At 36.4% G+C, this 19,375-nt stretch overlaps 1 protein-coding gene across 7 annotated transcripts in view; it reads right to left on the bottom strand.

The window, feature by feature from the left end:
• Positions 1-19,375, bottom strand: part of KCNK2 (potassium two pore domain channel subfamily K member 2) — a 131,121-nt gene that overhangs the window by 99,455 nt on the left and 12,291 nt on the right. For 4 of the 7 annotated variants that reach the window (XM_086878661.1, XM_023922834.2, XM_086878663.1 and 1 more), the window contains exons 2-3: positions 7,526-7,600; positions 6,685-6,873 (exon numbers count right to left, since the gene is read on the bottom strand). In XM_086878661.1, coding sequence (XP_086734787.1) covers positions 6,685-6,718 — 34 coding nt within the window. In that variant the 5' untranslated portion in view covers positions 6,719-6,873; positions 7,526-7,600. Of the gene's footprint in view, positions 1-6,684; positions 6,874-7,525; positions 7,601-8,975; positions 9,176-19,279; positions 19,371-19,375 lie in introns of those variants that run through there. The other 3 variants (XM_086878660.1, XM_023922833.2, XM_086878664.1) reach the window with 2 other exon arrangements.

The raw sequence follows: 19,375 nt of genomic DNA, 5'->3' as shown, positions 1-19,375 counted from the left end.
AACAAGTAGTGTGGGATCTACTGATCTCCCAGAAAATTCCTATACTGAGGACACTGCAAATGATGGTAATAGCCTTTAATTTGACCCCAAACTCAAACCTGTAGGTTTTGATGACATTTTACTGACATGCATTTAATTGCCAGAGATCACAATTCTTTTAGGTATAGTTTCAAAGAACAAATATCCTGTAGCAATGAAACCAACCTTTGATTCTTTGTGACAGTCAAATTTTAACACATTTTCATTCAGTTGAAATGTGATGTTTGTGGGCCTATAAATCATTTGTTTAAAATCAAAACATTTGTTTAAATTCAAAAATTAAAATATCCTAATTTTTAACCAAAACCAGCCAGAGCATATGAACCAGCTTTACATGGACACACTTTTCTTATTTACACTCTCTAGCACTAGAGATTTACCAACCCTGTGGCCTCACATTTGAATATAGACCTACATAGACAACATATTTCTAGAGCACAGCCCTACATAAAAAACATGTTTCCAGAGCACAGTTTCCTGCCTGCTGGAAGCAGACTTCGAAGTAGACTTTTGCCACTGTCACTTGTTTGTAAATCCATTTCCTAAGCCAGAATCAAAGATGTAACTCTGCACTTAAAACAAGAAAGCTGCCTGGAAGTGCAACTTCGTGGCTGCAAAATGTGAAGTCATGGCTACAAAAGGACTCTTCTTTCAGGAAAATAAAGAAGTGCTGCAATCTTAGCATTAATTCAAGGAAAAAAGAGATACTGCATGTACCTTGGAATTAACTATGTATGCTAGGTAGGGGTAGAAACATCTTCCTTTTAACTTTAATGTTAATTAAAGCATTTTAGATGTTGTGGAGCAAAGGAGTGACGTTCTTTTTCTTTGTATAAACATATGCGGGTTTTTTTTCAACTTATTTTAACATGAAACTTGCAAAATTTGATGCTTCAAACTCACTTGTTGGAAATTTAAATTTTTTTCTGTTTCATGCATCTGAATTTTTTTTTAATGTCATATTATTTCTGAAGTAAATGTAGTCATGAAAATGGATTTCTGCTTGAAACGTTATTGACTGGGAAAGGAATTTTGCTTTTATGCCTAAGAACAACCTGTCTTTATTGTTCTGAGTCCTGATTCTGGCAGGATGTGTGTTAAAGCATATTTTAGACTGCAATTATTGAAACCTCTTTCAATGTTATATAACATAGAACACACGAGTCTTTCTTAAAAAAAAAAACAACCAAACAAAAAACCACCACTGATTACTTAGATTACAGTGTCCCTGCAATACAATGGATTTATTTCAAGAATTAAAATACAATCTTCCTTTTGGAATGCTGGTTTCACTAAAACTTAATAAAGTATAAAAGTGTACTGATAATGATGCTCTGTAAAGTATCAGCATTTCAGCAAAACAGATTAAAGTAAAACTCCAGAGCTTTTTCTGCTACAATATTCTCTTATTTTATTGAAGTGGGGTTGCTTTACTTTAAGCACAGAAAGTACACAGGAGTAAAAAGTTGCAGAGTTGTCAGTGTGTAGTTTGTCAGAGGTGAGAGTTTAAAAGCTCTCTGCAGAAAGCTCTGTCTTTTTTGACATTAGATTAGTTTGCCTAAATAAATATTCTGTTCTTCTCTCTTTTTCCCCAGACCATAGAGACTGAGCACTAAATGTCACGGCCTTGTCACTGCTGGCTCTGGGCCACTCACCTTGTGGAAAGAACCAGAAATAAGTGTCTTTTGGGTCAAACCTTCTGACTCTTATGGCAGGAAAAATGTAATGGGAGGAGGGGGTCTCACAGAGGTGGTGTAGCACTGCTCTGAGACTGCTCATCTTAAGACCCTTGCTCAGTCCACCCCCCTCAACTCACTTTCTGGAGGAGGGTTCTAAGGGCTGGCTTTGTACAGGTGAATAAAATGCATGAATTATCTAGTTTGCATATGAGGTGTGCAAAATAAAGTGGATTGGGCCCCCTTGCTCTTTCACTCCTGTCTTGCAACAGAAGCTCTGGACCACCCACATGGCAAGACCGATGTCAGATCTAAGGACTGCTGATATTCTTTGTTCTTCCTTCCTTTTCTGTCTTTATTTCTCTTCTCCTTTGCTTTTCCTGGGCCACACAGGGCTATCGTATTCTACTCCATGCTCCACACTGAAGTTTGTTGTGGGACTGGGGAGATTGTGTCAGTGTGCTGTGGCTTGTGAGCCAGCACCTTCAAGAAGGTTCCTGTGGGAGTTGAGAGCTTGTTGAAGCGTACTGTACAAAATCCAAGAGCTTGTGGAAGTCTGCTGTAGAATTTAAGAGCTAGTGAGCCAACACCTTTTGTGTCTGAACAGTGGGCTGGGTGCCAGAGTTATGGTGACTGCACAACAAAGTACAAGAGTTCCCAGGCATGTGGTCCGGTGTCTTTGTTCAGCTTGATGAGAATTTATAAGGAACATCACAGCCACTGCTGGTGCGTTGGGACACCTTGTTCCCACCACCAGAACCCCTTGCTTTGACACTATATCCTCACACACCTGCAAGGCAGCACTTTGTCTATCACAGTTACAGTCATTTATGGAGAGCAGAGCATCTACTTATGCCACTCAGTCCTGGCCATGCCATTTCAAACAATAAACAGTGACCAAATAAAGCCAAACTCATCTACTTCCAAAGCACTGGACCTGAATCTGAACACTGGAGGTAGGCTGGTGTCCCACAGCTGTTAGCACTGATTTTGATTTAGGAGAGTATTAATGCAGTGATGCTTCTGGAGGCCAAAACTCAAAAGTCACAGGCAATTTTTACTCAGTACTTATTCTGAAAAATTACACTGGACAATTTTGCCCAAATATTTTGGATTGTTTATATCAACAGGAAACGATCCTGGCCAAACTCTATGGGTTCTATTATGAGAAGGCAGAACAGTTAGGAGAGGAATTCTTAGCTCCTGGCCTAAACTCCTGGGGCTGTGAAAAAGGAAGTAGAAAAAAACCCCATCAAAGTTGTGCTGTGGAAACCTGGATTATGGTATATTACATTGCACTGTGAACGTGCATTTTATCTTTACAAGAAACACTGTAGGAAAAAAATATCCCTCTTCCAGCTCACTCTAACCTCCATTTAGAAAGACAGGCTCTCCTTGAGTAACCCAAAAAATCATAATGGACAACTCTATAAATTTACTGTAATGTTTGATATAGCAAGTATTGTCTCAAAACTTCAAACTGCTTAAAAGTGGTCATAACTACTTTAAATCATGTACTTTATTTTCCTCTCCACCACTGAAAAATAAAGAAGGCTGTAATAAATAAAACAGTGGAAAGAAGCCAAAAAGGTATTTGTCTTCATGTTATTTTGTGGCTTACCACATCATACTGAAGATTTCAGCATTATACCATGTTGAATGTTACGTCAATTTTCCTGCCAGCACAGAGTGATTCTTTTCTCTTCCAAAAGTGGATGTAGGAAGTAAATCCTCTCTTTTAATTGCAGATTAGTTTAGATGGGAAGTGGTTATACAAACAAGAAAGTCAAACTACCATCTATCTTATCTATGTCAAGCAGTCATATTAAAATACAAGTATGAAAAGTCTGCTTAATCTCAACATGATGCCTCTCAAACTCTCAAACATGCCTTGTCAGTAGCGCAGATCTTTTTGTCTTCATACTTGACAGGTATTGGGAATTAATTTCCATCTGGATTTTGCTCAATCTTCTCCAAACCCTGACATATTATGTTCTTCTAGACACTTTTCAGCTATCCCCTGTTCCTGCACTTGGTATACTTCCAAATTCAAGATTTTGACCAAGGCCCAGGAGAAACATAAAACACACATACTAAGCATACATAAATTTAAATAATCTTTGAAAATGAAGTCCTTACAGCTGTAGTGGGTTGACAAATGCTTGGCTGTATTCACTGATGCAGCTCCTTAACTATTCTAGAAAACCAGAAATGTTAAAGACCAATGAAACAGGCTGCAGGAACAAAGTAGCATTCATTTAGATGGAGAATGATCTGGGATGCTCTAAAAAATACTTGCAAGGTGAACAATTAGAATGACTGTCAGTTCTGAGGCAGCCTTTTACTCTTTCTCCTCCACTTTCCAACATAATACCTATTTCTAAGACATTTAGAAATGCTAGACATACTTTTCCCTTCCATTTTCCTAAAAGACTTTCACCTCAGCTTCTCCAGCATCCTCAGAGAAAGATGTTGAGCTTGTGCTTTAGAGACTGTTCATGATTTTTCCTTATTTCTAGTCTTAGTTTTCCTTTCTCATTTTAAATTATGTCTTTTCTAGAAACAACAGTCATGCAAATACTAAAATAGCATCAATAACCCTAAGAATGTACATATTAAATGTTCATTACACACAACCTTCAAATCATATCCGATCTTGTTGGCTTGTTTGCATTATGTTTTGTTTTACATATTTAAAGGATTTTATGGTATTTACCCCCACATTCCTCCCATATGGTGCAGCAACTTCCTTTAGAGATGCGTTCCAATGTACCCTTCAGATTTAGTGCCACAGTTAAGATACAGAAAAGGCCTATGTTCTACTAATCCAAGCTCCTATATGACACTTTCATTTCAGAGAAGACAGAGTTGCTGCTTCCTTCCCTTTACTTTTGAAAAGTACTTTTTGGTTTTGAATATTAAGTTGGTGCAATTTCTCCCAATAGGCAGCAAATAACTGAATTTATATTCACACATTCTATAAAATGTAGATTGCATAATATAGCATGATGGCTCTATTCCATTGTGCTTCATTACTAGGTTGGAAATTACTCACACAGTATGTTTTTCTCTTTAGTACTCTATCATTCTAAATTATAGCTGCACTGTAGGTTACTCTATGTAGTAAATAATCTAAACACAATTCCTGCCTGGCATCATACTAACTGAGCAACACTTTCCTTCCTAGGTGGTCCTAGGCCCTTACTTGAATTCTAGTTATTTAATTACATTCAACCTGCCTAAGGTCTCCTTTAGACTTTGCAAATGTATTCTTCATTTATCATGATTTTATGGTGGTGCCTCAAGCAATGGAACTACACATGGATGCTACAATCTTGATACCTCAGTATAACTTACCTCAGCTGTTTTCCAAATGTTTAGAATCATGGGGAAAAAAATTGATCATGGGATAAAATCCCAATAGAAAACTACTTGGTGATGGTGTTTGTTTTCAGTATTTAAATTGAATGATTGAGTGCAGCAGCTTCCTAAAGAAGTAAAACTGCTCGTTCTTCAGCTTTAATGCTCATGACTGACAGGTTATCTAAAGCCTCTGACATTGCTTGAAAAAGCAGCATTAAACTAAATCTAGAGAAAAATATGTAATCACAGATAATTCAGAGATAGCAGAGAGGGAAAGGAAGCATAACAAGGAGAAATCACCAGTAGGCTGTGACTTTTTAATCATTAAATCCAGACTGAACATCCACCTCTGTGGGATACATCTTAAAGCAGTAAAAGTCTAAGGTTACGGTTCTATTATTTCAGAAATTATCCTTCAGTTAAGAGGGTTAAGTATTTTGGAAGGCATCACTTCAGCATGATTAAACATCTAAAAGAAAGACAAATTGTAGTTCACTTTCAGAAATATTGAATAGCAGACAGTGATTCAAAGGAGACACAGAACTCTGCAATCAACAGAACTGCATCAGAGAATAGTTCTTTTGCATGGCACTAAAGATTCCACTGTGAAGGTCGTAAGTTGTTTATGCCCAATCCAAGAGTATTTATCACTAAAGATTGTGTTTACCCTTATGCTCTGTGAGGACTGCAGACAAACAAGCAGGAGGAGAAAATTCCTGCTTACAAACAAAAAACCACATACATAACTCTGGAAGGAAGCAGACATTTTCTAATTTTTTGGCGGGGGAAAAAAAGGTAAAAAAAACCTCAAGAAAGCAAGGGAAATATTCTGAACCCAACTCCTTCTTCTAGTTGTTCAAAAGACTCATCTCTAATTCAGAAACCTACATACAAGTTCCTGCCCCTTGTCTAATAGAAATCTGCAAACAGGTTTTCCTGTTTCATGTAGTCTAAGCACTGAAGCATTAATTTTTTCTTTCTAAGATTTTGACTGAGATTTCCCCAAGGCCTGAGAAAGCTTTGCAGTCCAAACTTGATAATTCCTGAATAAAAGCACAAGGATTTCCAATATCTGACAATGATAGTAACATTCACATTGAGGTTTTTAAGTGAAACCCTTGTTTTAAGTGTCATTTCTTGGATAAAGATCACTCTATTCATCAGTTTCTTAATTTCCAAGTTCCAAATTAATCATAATATTGCTACATGTAAATAAATATGCACAGTATCTAAGTGATATTTGGGATCAGGGCAAAGTTAAGGATATCTCCAGCTTCCCAAACAAGCATTCTCAGTAATAACATACTGGATAACTGGTCTAACTTTCCTAAATACCATGCAGTTACAGCAAATTTTCAACATATACACAAGAGTTGTGTCAAAACAGAACTTCTTACAAAATTGACATTTCAAAAGAAAGTCATTAAGTAAAATAAGACACCCTTATTTAGAATGGATATATATGTCATTCAGGCATTTTCTACAATTTAATTCTTAATCAATAATCTAATTCTGTATTCTAGTTCACCATCTCAAGTAATGGAGACTGATTAAAACCTGTAAATCTTAACTAAAGAAAGCATTTGTCTTTAGTGGCAGTACTCACAGTAAAAATTATGTCTTGCTTGTGGGTTCCTCATTTGGTGATGTAATATTCAGAAGTCACCATGCTTTTGTTCTAAGATAAAGCATTTTCTTTATTGCTGTCTTTAAGAAGTCTTCTAAACAAGTCATCTCGTCATATTCTCTTCCAAAGCACAGTTATTTTCTCTCTCCGTATTTCCTGTCCAAAATACTAAATGTACAAATAAAGGTAAAGTGGTGAGTTACTAATAATGACACATGGCATTTATATAGTGTTATAAATTTTTATAGTACTTACAGAGGGCTGCTTATACAACATTAGGAAGTGCTTACAGACCTGAACCAAAATTACCTGAGTTTCTTAAAAGATTGAATAATTCTACCTGAAATGTTTCAGGAGGTTTAAAAGAACATAACTTCTTTAAATTAGTAAATGAAAACTAGCATTCCCATTAATTCTTCTTTTCTTAAGCATCATTCACATGAGCCATATGCAACACACAGTCTAATTGCTGCTGAAAGGCCCTAAGGATATCAGGTGTGCCTCCAAGTAGAAAATTTGTTCCATTGCTTAAAGAAGGAAGATGTGCATTGCTACAATTCTTTTTGTTATTTATGAGTTTCCTAAGGAGCAGTACAGCAAAATAGGCTGTAAAGCATCTTTTCTCAACTGTACCAATAGTTATTGATCAGAACACTGATGAAGAGTTAGTGGTTTTAAGGAAGGAATAACATAATCTTTAGAACTTGATTTTCTTTTTTTGAAATTTAATTGTCTTGCCCATCCCTCCCCAGGTGCTCACTATTATGAATATGTCAGACACACATTTTGAAAAAGGATCCTGATTCATTTAGGTCCTTACCTCCAGCTGTCCACAGATTCGCCAAGTTCAGATGTCATTAATTTGAAGCATATTTCTTATATTTTCATTGAATTCCTTAAAATAAAATAATGTGTTGCAATTATTCCATAGTCTATAAAATCATATCACAGAGAATCTTGCATAGAAGATCTGGTCTGTTAGTCACAATATTTGTGAAAATATAATTGCCACTAGAGTTACTTAGCAAAGTAGACAAAGAATAGCATTTTAAGTAATGTGGTAATACAGCAGTCATATAAGCTTATTCTTAAATTTATGACTTTATATCATTTTAAATATTTGAAGATATCATAAGAGATTAAGAAAATTGATGTAACCATCTCTCTTTCTCTTAAATATTCTATAAAATCAATTTGTAAATACATCCACAAACAAACGAATACCTTCATCAGCAAAAGAAAGTCTAGTTCACCTCTGGGATTTTAAAATATAGCCAAACAATAGTCATGTTTCATTTTCAAGCCACTATTTAATATCCCAAACCTTTTTTGGCCAAGAGATGAACTTAATACAATCATAAAAAAAACCAGCACTTTTTTCTGAAGGCTGTTTCACAAAGAACTCATTCCCACTCCTATTCAATGAAAAATGAACTGTTTCTCATTAATTTCACAGGTTGCTAATCTGGACCCAGACTCCCGAAACAGAACCACAGATGACAGAATTAAAACATAGTGTTCATGTACAGTCATAAGATGTCATTTCTTAAGATTTTCATAAAACTACTTATCAGGGAGAAGTGCCATATGTGAGTGAGTTCCTGTGATAGATACTTCAATACACCTAATTTCACAACTTTTCACCAAGAGTACAATATTTTGCTGGAAGCCCTGAAGTCAGGCAAACATTGTAGACCACCAGGGTTTTTATTTCTTTGATTTTTAGTCTTTATCTTGCAGTAAAAAAATGGAGATATGACTTGTAGTCGACAAAGATCGAACAAAATAGGAACACAGTAGTATTTTTTATTGACTTTGAAACTTTGTTCTTACCAAGAGCCAGATAGTTATGGTGGAGATGGACATGCAAATTAAAGGAAAATCTGCCTTGCAGCAAGATTTATCTGTGTGTTGTTACTAATCACTAGTGTAAGAAGTTCTTTAAAGAATGTTTTCTATTTTTGCACCTTTACACTACAGAGACACAGCTACATTATAAGAAACTGAACTATTCTGATAGACACTGCTCCACTACTCCCATTTACTTTGAAGCAATACAGATCTTTTGATAAATCCTTCTGTCTCTCTGTGAAAATAAACCTGTACATGCTGCCACCTAATAACCAACTAAAATCCAGATCACAGAAAACCAAGCCCCAGGAATTTTGGGTAAAAAACAAATATGAAGTTCTTAGAACTACAAGAATCACCAAAGGTGGTCATAGCAAGCCTGAAAGTATAAATGATCATGAGAGATTTTTTCCACATACCATGCGTTTCTGCTCTAATTCTGTTTTGATTGCTTGGCTTTTTTTTTTCTACAGGCAAGATCATTTGTCTGGTGTGCATGTTTATAAAAATGCTTTCAGATGATTGATTCTCTTTACTGAGGCCATTTTTGATCATTTGGTTATTACAGAAGCACACAAATTGCCTGGTCTCATTTCTGTTAAACTGTGTAACTCATTTCTGTGAGCAACTGCCACAACTCCCTGTAAATCTTGCATGCCTGCACTTGGGTACTGACAATAATTAGGGGAGTATAAATTCAGTTCGCTTCATATAACACGGTTAATGAAATCTTCACATGCAAATCCAGAGTAGGAGAAGAGTAATGAAAATCTTCACATGCAAATCCAGAGTAGGAGAAGAGTTAGATTCTATGAATAAGAGACTAATTGACAAGTTTTCATGGAACTCCTAAGGGAATGGGTTCTCTGCTGGGTTTTCCACTAAGAATTAGGGCAGTTTAAATTATCTTTTCTTTGATTAAATAATGCAAATTTCATTTGTAGTCTAAGACTATGCAGCCATAACTCTGATATCAAGTCTCTTCATTTAGTAATTTGCATTTTCTAGAAACTGAAAAAAAATATTACAGCTAGTAATATATAGTAACATATCCTATACTAATTTCAATCTTGTCCTTACTGTCTGTTTTCTCCCTCTCTTTTCCCTACCATTCTCTCAAGTTTCTCTTGGTGGAATTTTAGCAAATGAAAATACAGACAGTTTTGACTGGTGTGCCACAAACACACAATGCATGCACACAGCAATCTAGGCTTGGGAGCACAGCAGCAAAACACACCTAACCTTGGAATTGACCCCAGAACCATTTTCCCTAATGTACCAGGGAAATTTTTACTGTGCTACATCAGCTAATAGAAGACAGCATTCAAATTTTCTGCCTTCTACCACGCAGTATAAACCTGTTGACATATTATAACAAATAAAACCAATTACTCAAATTGCCCTTCTCTGAAGAAGGTAATAAAAAACTTTACTGCTGACAAAGTTCAGCAAAGTTCAGATGCTTTCCTCACACCTAAGGCAAGGAAAGCTACCAAAAAAGACAGAGGAAACACTTGAATGTCCCACAAGACAATTAACACCAGCCAGTTACTAAAAATACTAGGCTAAATACATCCACTTACTTCGTCATCTGGAGTAAGTGGCCTCAATGCCTGGTATCTGAGAAAATGGGCCAATTCCTAACATAGCCCAGGTTCAAAGCCAGGGCACAGAAACACCTGAACATGCAGGAAAGTTATTCCCTCAAAGTTCCATCCCATGAGCACATTTAGTCCTTGTCAAGGGGATAAAAAACCAAATAATCAGACCTCAACGTCTTCCTAAACATCGACATTTTCCTCTCTCTCTTGCACTTTTCCTCTTGACCAAAACCAGCTGAATTTCAGGACTTGCAGGTGATGATTTTAGCCAAACTGTGTGACTCACATGCTGCCTTACAGTGAACCAGCTTTCAGTGAACTATTGTTTGTTACCTCTCAGCTTCTAGCTATTACTTCTCAGATCAGCCACAGTGCCTGAAAATTGTCCTGCAGATAGGCTGTAAACCTGCTAACCCTTGAAATGGGCAAGTCCAGCATTTCAGCAAGCAAGCCCTAAATGAGCATGGGTAAATAAACCAGGAGTGCACTCTTGTACTGAATCTGTGACTGTCTTCATTGAAATGACAAACATTTTCCTTATTTAAATAAAGACATCAGCTATATTGCCCTGTGAGGATACAAGTCTCCTAAAAGTGTATTGTTTTTTATTCATATCAGATATGCTGTTTATAGGGATAAACTGCACCACTAAAAGAGTGACATTACTATGTCATGAATAAAATATTCAAAGCAAGTATTTTTCTTATCAAACCTTATTAGATTAATTTAATTCCTTTAGAAATCAATGACAAAGAGCACTTTGGAAAATTCCCACATACAACTCTTAAGAGTTAGAAATGTAAACTATTTTTCTAAATATAAATTTCTCCTCTCTCAAAGACATATGGATCCTAAATAACCAATCCTATATATGTAGGTTCCATAATGCTTCTCTATTCAATCTCATTTTATTGAGGCAATATTGACTGTATGCTACTGTAGAAATACAAATCCTTGGGCAAGATAAGGTACATTAACTGTGCCAGAACTGGAAGAATTAGGGGTAAAACTACTCCTGCATACTACTTCAGTCTCTCAATTACACTGCAATTACAGAAGAGTCATGCAATGCCTACAGAATTCTGATCTACAGATACTGTCAGAGTGTAGGGGTTTGAACCTATGCACCTTCAATAGCACCATAGGTAAAACTGTAGTATCGGCACCATTGATTTCAGGTATAGTTAAAGTATTTTCTACAATGATTTTGTTTTCATCTAAGAAATAAGAAACAGGTCCACAGGAACCAAATTTTGAATTTTAGATGCAAAATCATATTTTTAAAGGCATAAACACCTATATGCACCTGTTGGCAGTAAAAGTATTATTACACAATAGGAATATTTTTTGTATTTTCATATTACATATTACACTGACACAAAACCACATTTACAGCGAAAGTAAAAGATGATGAACCCAAAACTGAAGAGAAAATTTGTTTCATTCAGTGAGACAAGAATTTAAAAGATCCAAACAAGTAGAAGCTTTTATGTGACTATTTTTATGTAGAAGAATATCCAGAATCATGAACTTGTAATGAAAGGTACAAAAATAAATTAATATTTTGTATCCATTCTTAATAATATTTCTCTTTATTAATTTAGTATTCCCTAACATTTAAGATTATAAATCATATAGAAAGCATAAGAAAGCCACAGGACTAAGGATGGATATGGAAAAATAACACAAGAATGACTATGAGGAAATAGCACTAGAATGCCATAACAAAATCAGAAAGACTAAAAAGAAAAATGAGTTTTAAAAGCAATGATTCATAGGAAAAATAAAACAAATCAACCAAGAGGAGGTCAATTAATACTACAAAATTTAGTGAAAAACAGAGTACAGACTCATTACTTCACAAGAGCAAAAGGAAACAACAGATGACTCAGAAGGTAGAAGCCTAATGAAATCAGGAAAACTGTGCAATTAACATCATCCTACTCACCTTGTTAAGATGGACTCCCCCCCAAGAATAAGACACCCCATGTCTCCGTGGAAAAATCTATGTAACACTGAGGTAAGTTATTAGCAGTCACCAGGTTGCTGTTAAATTAATATTTATGCTGTGGCCATTTAAGTCTGGGGAGGAAAAATGAACTATTATGGCCATTTTACATAGAAGAGTGTGGCATGAGAATGTATTTGGCTTTTAGGGGAAAGGATAGGAGAATGACAACTTGTGTTTCTAAGAAAAGCACTCTCATCTTGGATGATATTGCATCAGCTTTAGAAAAGGCCTCTTAGCCAACAGCTAGGGGAAGGAATGAGTGTTCATGCAACAGCTGCCAATTTAGAGGAGAGAATGGAGTACAAAAAGGGAGAAATTTGGGTAACCAACAATCCAATTCTGTCCTGTTTTAATCTGGCAAAGGTTTAGATATTTACTGCAATCATTTTTTCTTATTTCATCCTCCGGCAAAAAAGAAACACCTTTCCTTGAGCAGATGATCTCATCATACATATTCACAAACTGCCAATTTCAGCCCAGCCAAGGATGGATTTTTAAAGCTGGATTCTGTTCCTCCTGGATGAATAGAATCAGATGGATGCTGTCTGCAGCTAGATCTGCAGTAACTTACTATGCCCAGCAGATCTGTGGAGCCAGGATTAATTTGAAGACTGTGAGACTGTATCACTAGAAAGAGACAGCATAAATTCATATCCCTAGCATGAAAATGGAGTTATTTACTGTCACTTTTCAGAAACTGACTAAAACTTTGTTTCAATTATACAAGAATACATCAGTTATGGAAAAGATGAGTGCTTTTGTATATTTGAGGCAGATGGATGGCTGTTTTGTCTAAGAAAAACAGAGTTGCATGTTTGAAAAACAATATCCCATAAGATAATATTTAAATATTTATACATAAAATAGGTGACGCCAGACACTCAAGCATTTCGCACATGTCGTTTGCATTCAGTTTTGTTGGATGATGGCAACGTGACATTAGGAAATTCTAATGAGCCTTTCTGATGAGTCTGACTCCAGTCCAAGTAGCATCTCTGGAGCAAGACAGGCTTCCCAAGTTGTTCACATCCCCACCATCCACTCAGCATTTCTGCTCTAAGTCTCAAATCTACATTGCTGTAGTAGAGAGGTGAAAAATCTTACCCAAGAAACATCAACACATAAATGGGTTGAACCAAGAACCTGTCTAATAACTACATTTCTCCTTCAGTGCTGCTGGGCAGTGTATTCCAGATGTTGCCTTCATCTGAAGGAAGGTAAAACTCCATGGTCCTTTAAAAAGGTCAGTATTATTAATTCTCTCGGTAACAGCGTTAAGAAAATCCAAGCCTGCAAGTTGCCTATTATTAAATACAATAATTATATTAATGGACATTCATTACAGATGTACCTCATCCTTTCCAATGATTTCATAACCACAAGGAACAAAATTATTTCTATTTCCCATGGAGTACATATGTCAGGTTTAATGATCTGAAAGATGAATAAGAACTGAGATGCTAAATCCAAACTAACATCCATGAAAATCAAAATATTCTCCATTGCACTGAAACAAAGGGCATTAGATATTTTCAGGTCATGATGCGAAACATAATATAATCTTCTGCCCAGAAGGCAAAAGGAGTAAACAGAACTATTTCCAGCCATTTCTGTACAAAGTATAGAGAATCATTGCTAAAAAGTGAATCAATATAAATCTGTACACGAACTTCCACGCACTATTCCAAAGGACAAGGAACTTCAAAGTTGCTGTGAACTGTATTGTTCTTCCATGGATTTATGGATATTTGGGTTCTATAGCTGAAAGCATGTGCTTCCTCCTGCAGCAATACAGGGAAATGCTGTTAACTGGTGTGCTTGAGGAAGAGAATTCACTCTTCACCAATTCACTAAGTGAGGGAAGAGTCATACCAAAAATGGAATCTGTTCCTACTTCCTCCTATGCTATGACATTAGTTCCACAGTCAAGAAAAAGCCTTATCTTGATACAGAGGTGGTCTCTCACTCCTGTCAAAAATAATTTTACATTTCAAGGCTAGCAACAACCATACTAGATGAGAAAAAAAAATACAGGCAAGGACGAATACAGGAGAGTACTCCAGCTCTACTATGTGCACTGCAGCAACTTGGAAAAGCAAGTTGAAGACAGGCACAGGAAAACTGTAGAAGCTTTCACACCTTTTGTTCCTCCCAAATCCTCTATAAGCTAGGGTGGTTTCAATTGTCCCAGGGAAAGCTGAGGAATTAGTCAACAGGGCAATGTAAGTAACCAAACTCAATTTCCTTGTCACCACTTATCATCAAGACAAGGAGCAGTTAACCCAATGCCAGCCTTGTCCTCAACCATTAACTTTTGCAACAGAAATAAATTTTCCTTCCCACATTGCTAGAAATCTTTGCAGCAGCTCTGTCAACACACAAGTAGCAAGAGAAAAACTGTTTCACAACATTTTTTAGCCTATATCTTCCCCATGATGTGGGAATTACATCTCTTTGACCTTTCTTCTCACCAACCTGTCATTTTACATGTTGTTTCTGCATTTCATCTGAATGTTGCCAGTTACCAGAAGAAAAAAACAAATCATCACACATATCCCTAAATCCAGCTGAAGGCACTAAATGTAACGGTGTGATAAAATGATACCAATTACATTACATTAAAAATCCAAGCACCTAAAAGCATGAAAATGAATAATTAAGAGCATCAATCTTCTGTCTGTGATATCACCACATTATGCCTATTTCAACCTAACACCATTAACCATCACACCTTGATTGTTTTAAAAATGTATAATTTTGTTTTCTTGATGTCAGTAGCTAAAAGTGTTCACTGAAAAGAGTGGGTTCTGGTTGGAATGTACATAGAGACTTGAAGGAAAAAAAAGACGGAAACATTACTTAGCTGTTAAAAATAAGTTGTATTGAGTACTGCACCTTGGCCTCTACTAATGGGGAATGAAGAACATGAAGAACATTAACTTGAACACATAAAGCAGTGGAGGTCTAGCAGAACCAGAATTAGGCCCAAAATACAAAGGCAAAAGATGCAGGATGGTTGCTTAGTCCTGGCATAGGACTGCTATAGAACAGCTCCTCCAGCAAAGACATTCTAAACTTGCAAATGACCATCCCCACCTATAAATCTCAGCATTTTCCACCAAGTTTATATTACCTCTATGAAGTCATGCCATGCCTTCGGAAGGGGGAATGAATCATTATCATTTTACACCAGGTCATTCAAAATAGAAAATTTAATCTGACCCCTTTAATGTAAGAATATGATCTTTCAATCATGCCATCCTAAATTTTTCTACATAAAACTTATATAAGAGTTTGAATAAGCATTCATACAAATATTCACAATTCAACAATTGCAGTTATCTTTGTATTTTCTTTCTTTAAACCAACAAGAGATATTTCATAGAGCTGAACATGGAAAACACATTTCAGAACTATATTCACAACTCTAAATCTCACATTCTCACATGCAGGAGCTGGGACCTAATCTGAAACCAGACTCTTTTACAAGTCTGTAATGGAACAGTGCCATTCACTTTGCCCATGCTAGAGTATCACCTATGTACCCATTTAACTCAGGAACTAAAATATCAGGGCTGGATTTTGCAGGTTTGCTCTTGCACAACATTTTTTATTTGTTGCTGTTTAAGCAGAACTCCTTACAATACTTGAGAGACTGCTCATGTTATTTGAACCATTATCCTAAAGGGAGACAAGATCAGTTTTCAAAGGATTCAGGTAGTATCAGGAAAAATACATGAGGGAGATGAAACCTGAAGATAGATTTCACAAGCTGAAAGAGAATAGATAGTACTGAATTATTCATCCAGCTCCAAACATTGATTAAATCCATAGATGGCGGATGAGGGCTCAAGCCAACACAGATTTACAACTGAACAAAATTTAGTACCAGAAATAGTTCCATCAGTAGTGTTGCAGAGCAAGCTGCAGTCTCTTCTTCTCTCATTTTCGAGATACACTCAGTTAAGATCTTATTATCATGCTTATATAAGAGAGGGGGAGAGGAGCATTTTTCTAGCTTGCAGTTCAAAGACAATAGATGCCTCTTCGCTTTATGAAAGGAGACTCTTCTATAACACTATTTTGTTGTGAGAATAAGTATGTAAGTTCAGGCAGTATGTGGAGCTGGCTTTAAAGCAATGTTACCTAATGATTAAGGAGTATAGATAGTTTTAATTCTTGAAGCTGTGACGGGAGCAGACAACAGTTACTTTCTGTCTTTAAACTGGCAACATCTTAATAGTTGCTATTTGCAAGTGTGAAGCGTTAGGTCACAGTCATTGTAGGAAGCAGATCAGTCAATAGTCTAAAATGTTTCAGAAACTCGTATCTCCCTACATCCTCTAAAACTCACAGAAATACGAGTGTTGCACAAGGAGGCTTGGTAGAATCAGACCACTCTCATGGTCTGTTGGTAATGCACAAGGCAGACCACTGCTGGTGTACCAAGCATAAATTCAATCATATCAGATGGTTCTCAAGAGGTACAGCTTGTTGTTTATGTTCTGCCTATGGAGAGTTTTGTTAGGGGATGCCAAGTACTGATGAAATGCCGTGGTATTGCAGGGTCCATTTTTCCTGATGACTATTTATTCTGAAGTTTAATCTGTTAAACTGGAGGAGTAGGAGGCAGCAGAATGTCCTACAAAGTGCCATGGTTTCTGTACCAGTAGAGTGCATGCATATATGTAATTCATACTGAAATAACATTTGTCATCCACACACCCTTCTGTGTTGTTTAGGGCACAAAAATAAACAAAGAGGAGTCATCTTTGTTTTGATTTTTTTTCAAGAGAGTAATTAGAAAATGTCAGAGTTGACTTTTTCATAACTATTTCAAAGGATTCTTTAAGCCAGTTCTCTTATTTAATTTGGTTTTCTATTGGCAGAATTATATTTGCTTGAATGGAATTGCTCTTGATCTAGTCAAGTGTGAGAACAAAACAATCTAATTCCTTTGTCTTTTCCAAACCAGCATCATTGTGATACTCCCAGTTCTTTCAACACATCTATGATCTTCAAAAAATAACATGGTACAAAAATTAGTCTTCTTTAATCTGCTCTGTCTTGGTCAAATTCCAAGCTTCATGTCATTTCTGTTGCTAATATTACCTCATTTCAAAATAAGTCTTTGTACATTTTTTCAGCTCACAACTTTCCTTAATATAATTGCTATAATTGTACTTTAACTAGAGTACTTGAATCGTTGAGAAAAATATCTTATTAAATCTATGATAAAGTAGGGGCTGAGCAATTATATGCTGGAAGAGGAATAAATAAACCAGCAACTGCACATGGCAAAGGTTGCAAAGTGCCTTGATGATCTGGCTGTGGCACTCTGATTGATGAACAGCAGTAGATATACATAAAAGAGTGTGGGTGCCTCAAGCGTGTCTCTGCCTTCAGAGAAGCCAGAGAAAAGGAAAAAACAAAGTGCTTTTCAGAAACCCACTCTCTTTCCTGGACTGATATGCATACAAAATAAAGAATATGTATTAAACATGAGTGAACAGAATACAGAAAGTATATGTCCTCATATATACTCTATTTCAGCATATTCATCCAAATTAATCTCCTGTGCTATTTCTGCATAACCATTTAACACAAAACAAATGTGGCTTGCTCTTGATTTGTGTTCTGACATGAAGCAAACCAGTGACAATAACTGTTAAAAACTAGGAGATCCAGTCCTTTAATCACCTGAGTGTCAGGTGAAACAGTGTCCAGCCACTCTGCCAGAACTGAGCAGGGAGCTTACCACAAATAGCAGAAAACACACAGCACCAAGAGCACAAGGCACCGACCACCCAATGCAACCCTGTGGCCTTGCTGAGGCAAGTATTCCACCTTTTCCTGGACTCCGTGGGACAGACAGGTATCAATCCCACACAACTTCAGCTGCCACAAATGTGGAAAAAAATTTAGTAAGAATACAGCAGGAAAGGAGAGCTTTGAGAACCTGCAGAACACAAGACACACAGTAAAATACTTCTCTCTCTTTGTAATCAGGTCTTGTATACAGAATTTTTCAGTATAGACCAGTGTCTACGCAGGAAAGCACTTCCGAAGAGCATTCCCTAGGAACAACATTAGTATCTGTACTTCTAGAAGAGTAGCCCAGTCTTTGCAGCCAGTGGTTTTTGTTAGGGCTGCCATGGCAAATCCAAACACAAATTTTGACCAGTATAAGAAGGGGATATGAAAAACAACCGCACACAAATTTTTAAGGTTCGGGTAAATAAAATATTACAGAATTATGGAGGCGGGGGGGGGCAGGGTTTTGTTTGTATGTTTGCCTTGGTAACTAGTAAAATCAGATGACGGAGAATTTATATTTGAATTCTTTTGTGTTAAACATCTAAATAAAGTACCCACTGAATTTTACCTGCATTCTGCTGTTTCAAAGAAATCCCATCACAATGCAATTCTTCTGTAGAGGGCTTCATTTTACCCACTTTTATAGTGATAATTCTCCCAGTTTCCTCTCCTCCAAAAATTCCTTGAAGAAATCATAATTTTCAGCAATATGTTGTTGTTTTCTATAGTTACAACTATGGGTCATACTAATTACATGCTTCATCAATGACAAAAGTTCACCAACTGGAAAACAAGGTACTGAATTCACTGGACAAAAATCCGCATGTGTGTTGGTAAAGAAATAATTACATCCATTGTCTGTAGCAAAATCAATACTATTCCTTGCTACTATGTTACACAGAAATGTCTACAAGTAATTCCTGTGTCTTAAAAAGTAAACTTTGTGGCATCTCAAGGAAGTGGAGGATAACTTTTCACAGCTTTTATATGTCAGCAATGCAAGACCTATTTTTGCTAGTTTTTTGATCAATATCTTCCCATTACTGTGTCCTTCTGAAATTATAGATAAATCCCTGTGGAAAAAAAAACCTACACTGAATATTTGTTCTTTTGGATTTTCCTATTTGCAAAGCTGTATAGGTTCCTTTCCTTTTAAGTCCTTTTAGGCTGTTTTGGTGTTTTATTTTTATCTGACCCAAATATCCCAAAATCCAAAAGTAGCTGTTTTTATCAACACACAGTCATTAAGAAGCATCGCACCAGAATAAACAGCACACTTTCTGTTGTATCCTACCTTAAAACTCAAGAGCCAAAGCAGCTTTTAGGCCATCACAATTTAGTGGACAGCTCTTGTTCTCTTGCATTCTGTACTCCTTAGTGCTTTCAGTAT

Source organism: Cyanistes caeruleus, chromosome 2, assembly GCF_971803275.1.
Source record: "Cyanistes caeruleus chromosome 2, bCyaCae1.hap1.1, whole genome shotgun sequence".
Taxonomy (NCBI): Eukaryota; Metazoa; Chordata; class Aves; order Passeriformes; family Paridae; genus Cyanistes; species Cyanistes caeruleus.
This window is presented reverse-complemented; position numbering and strand designations above follow the sequence as displayed.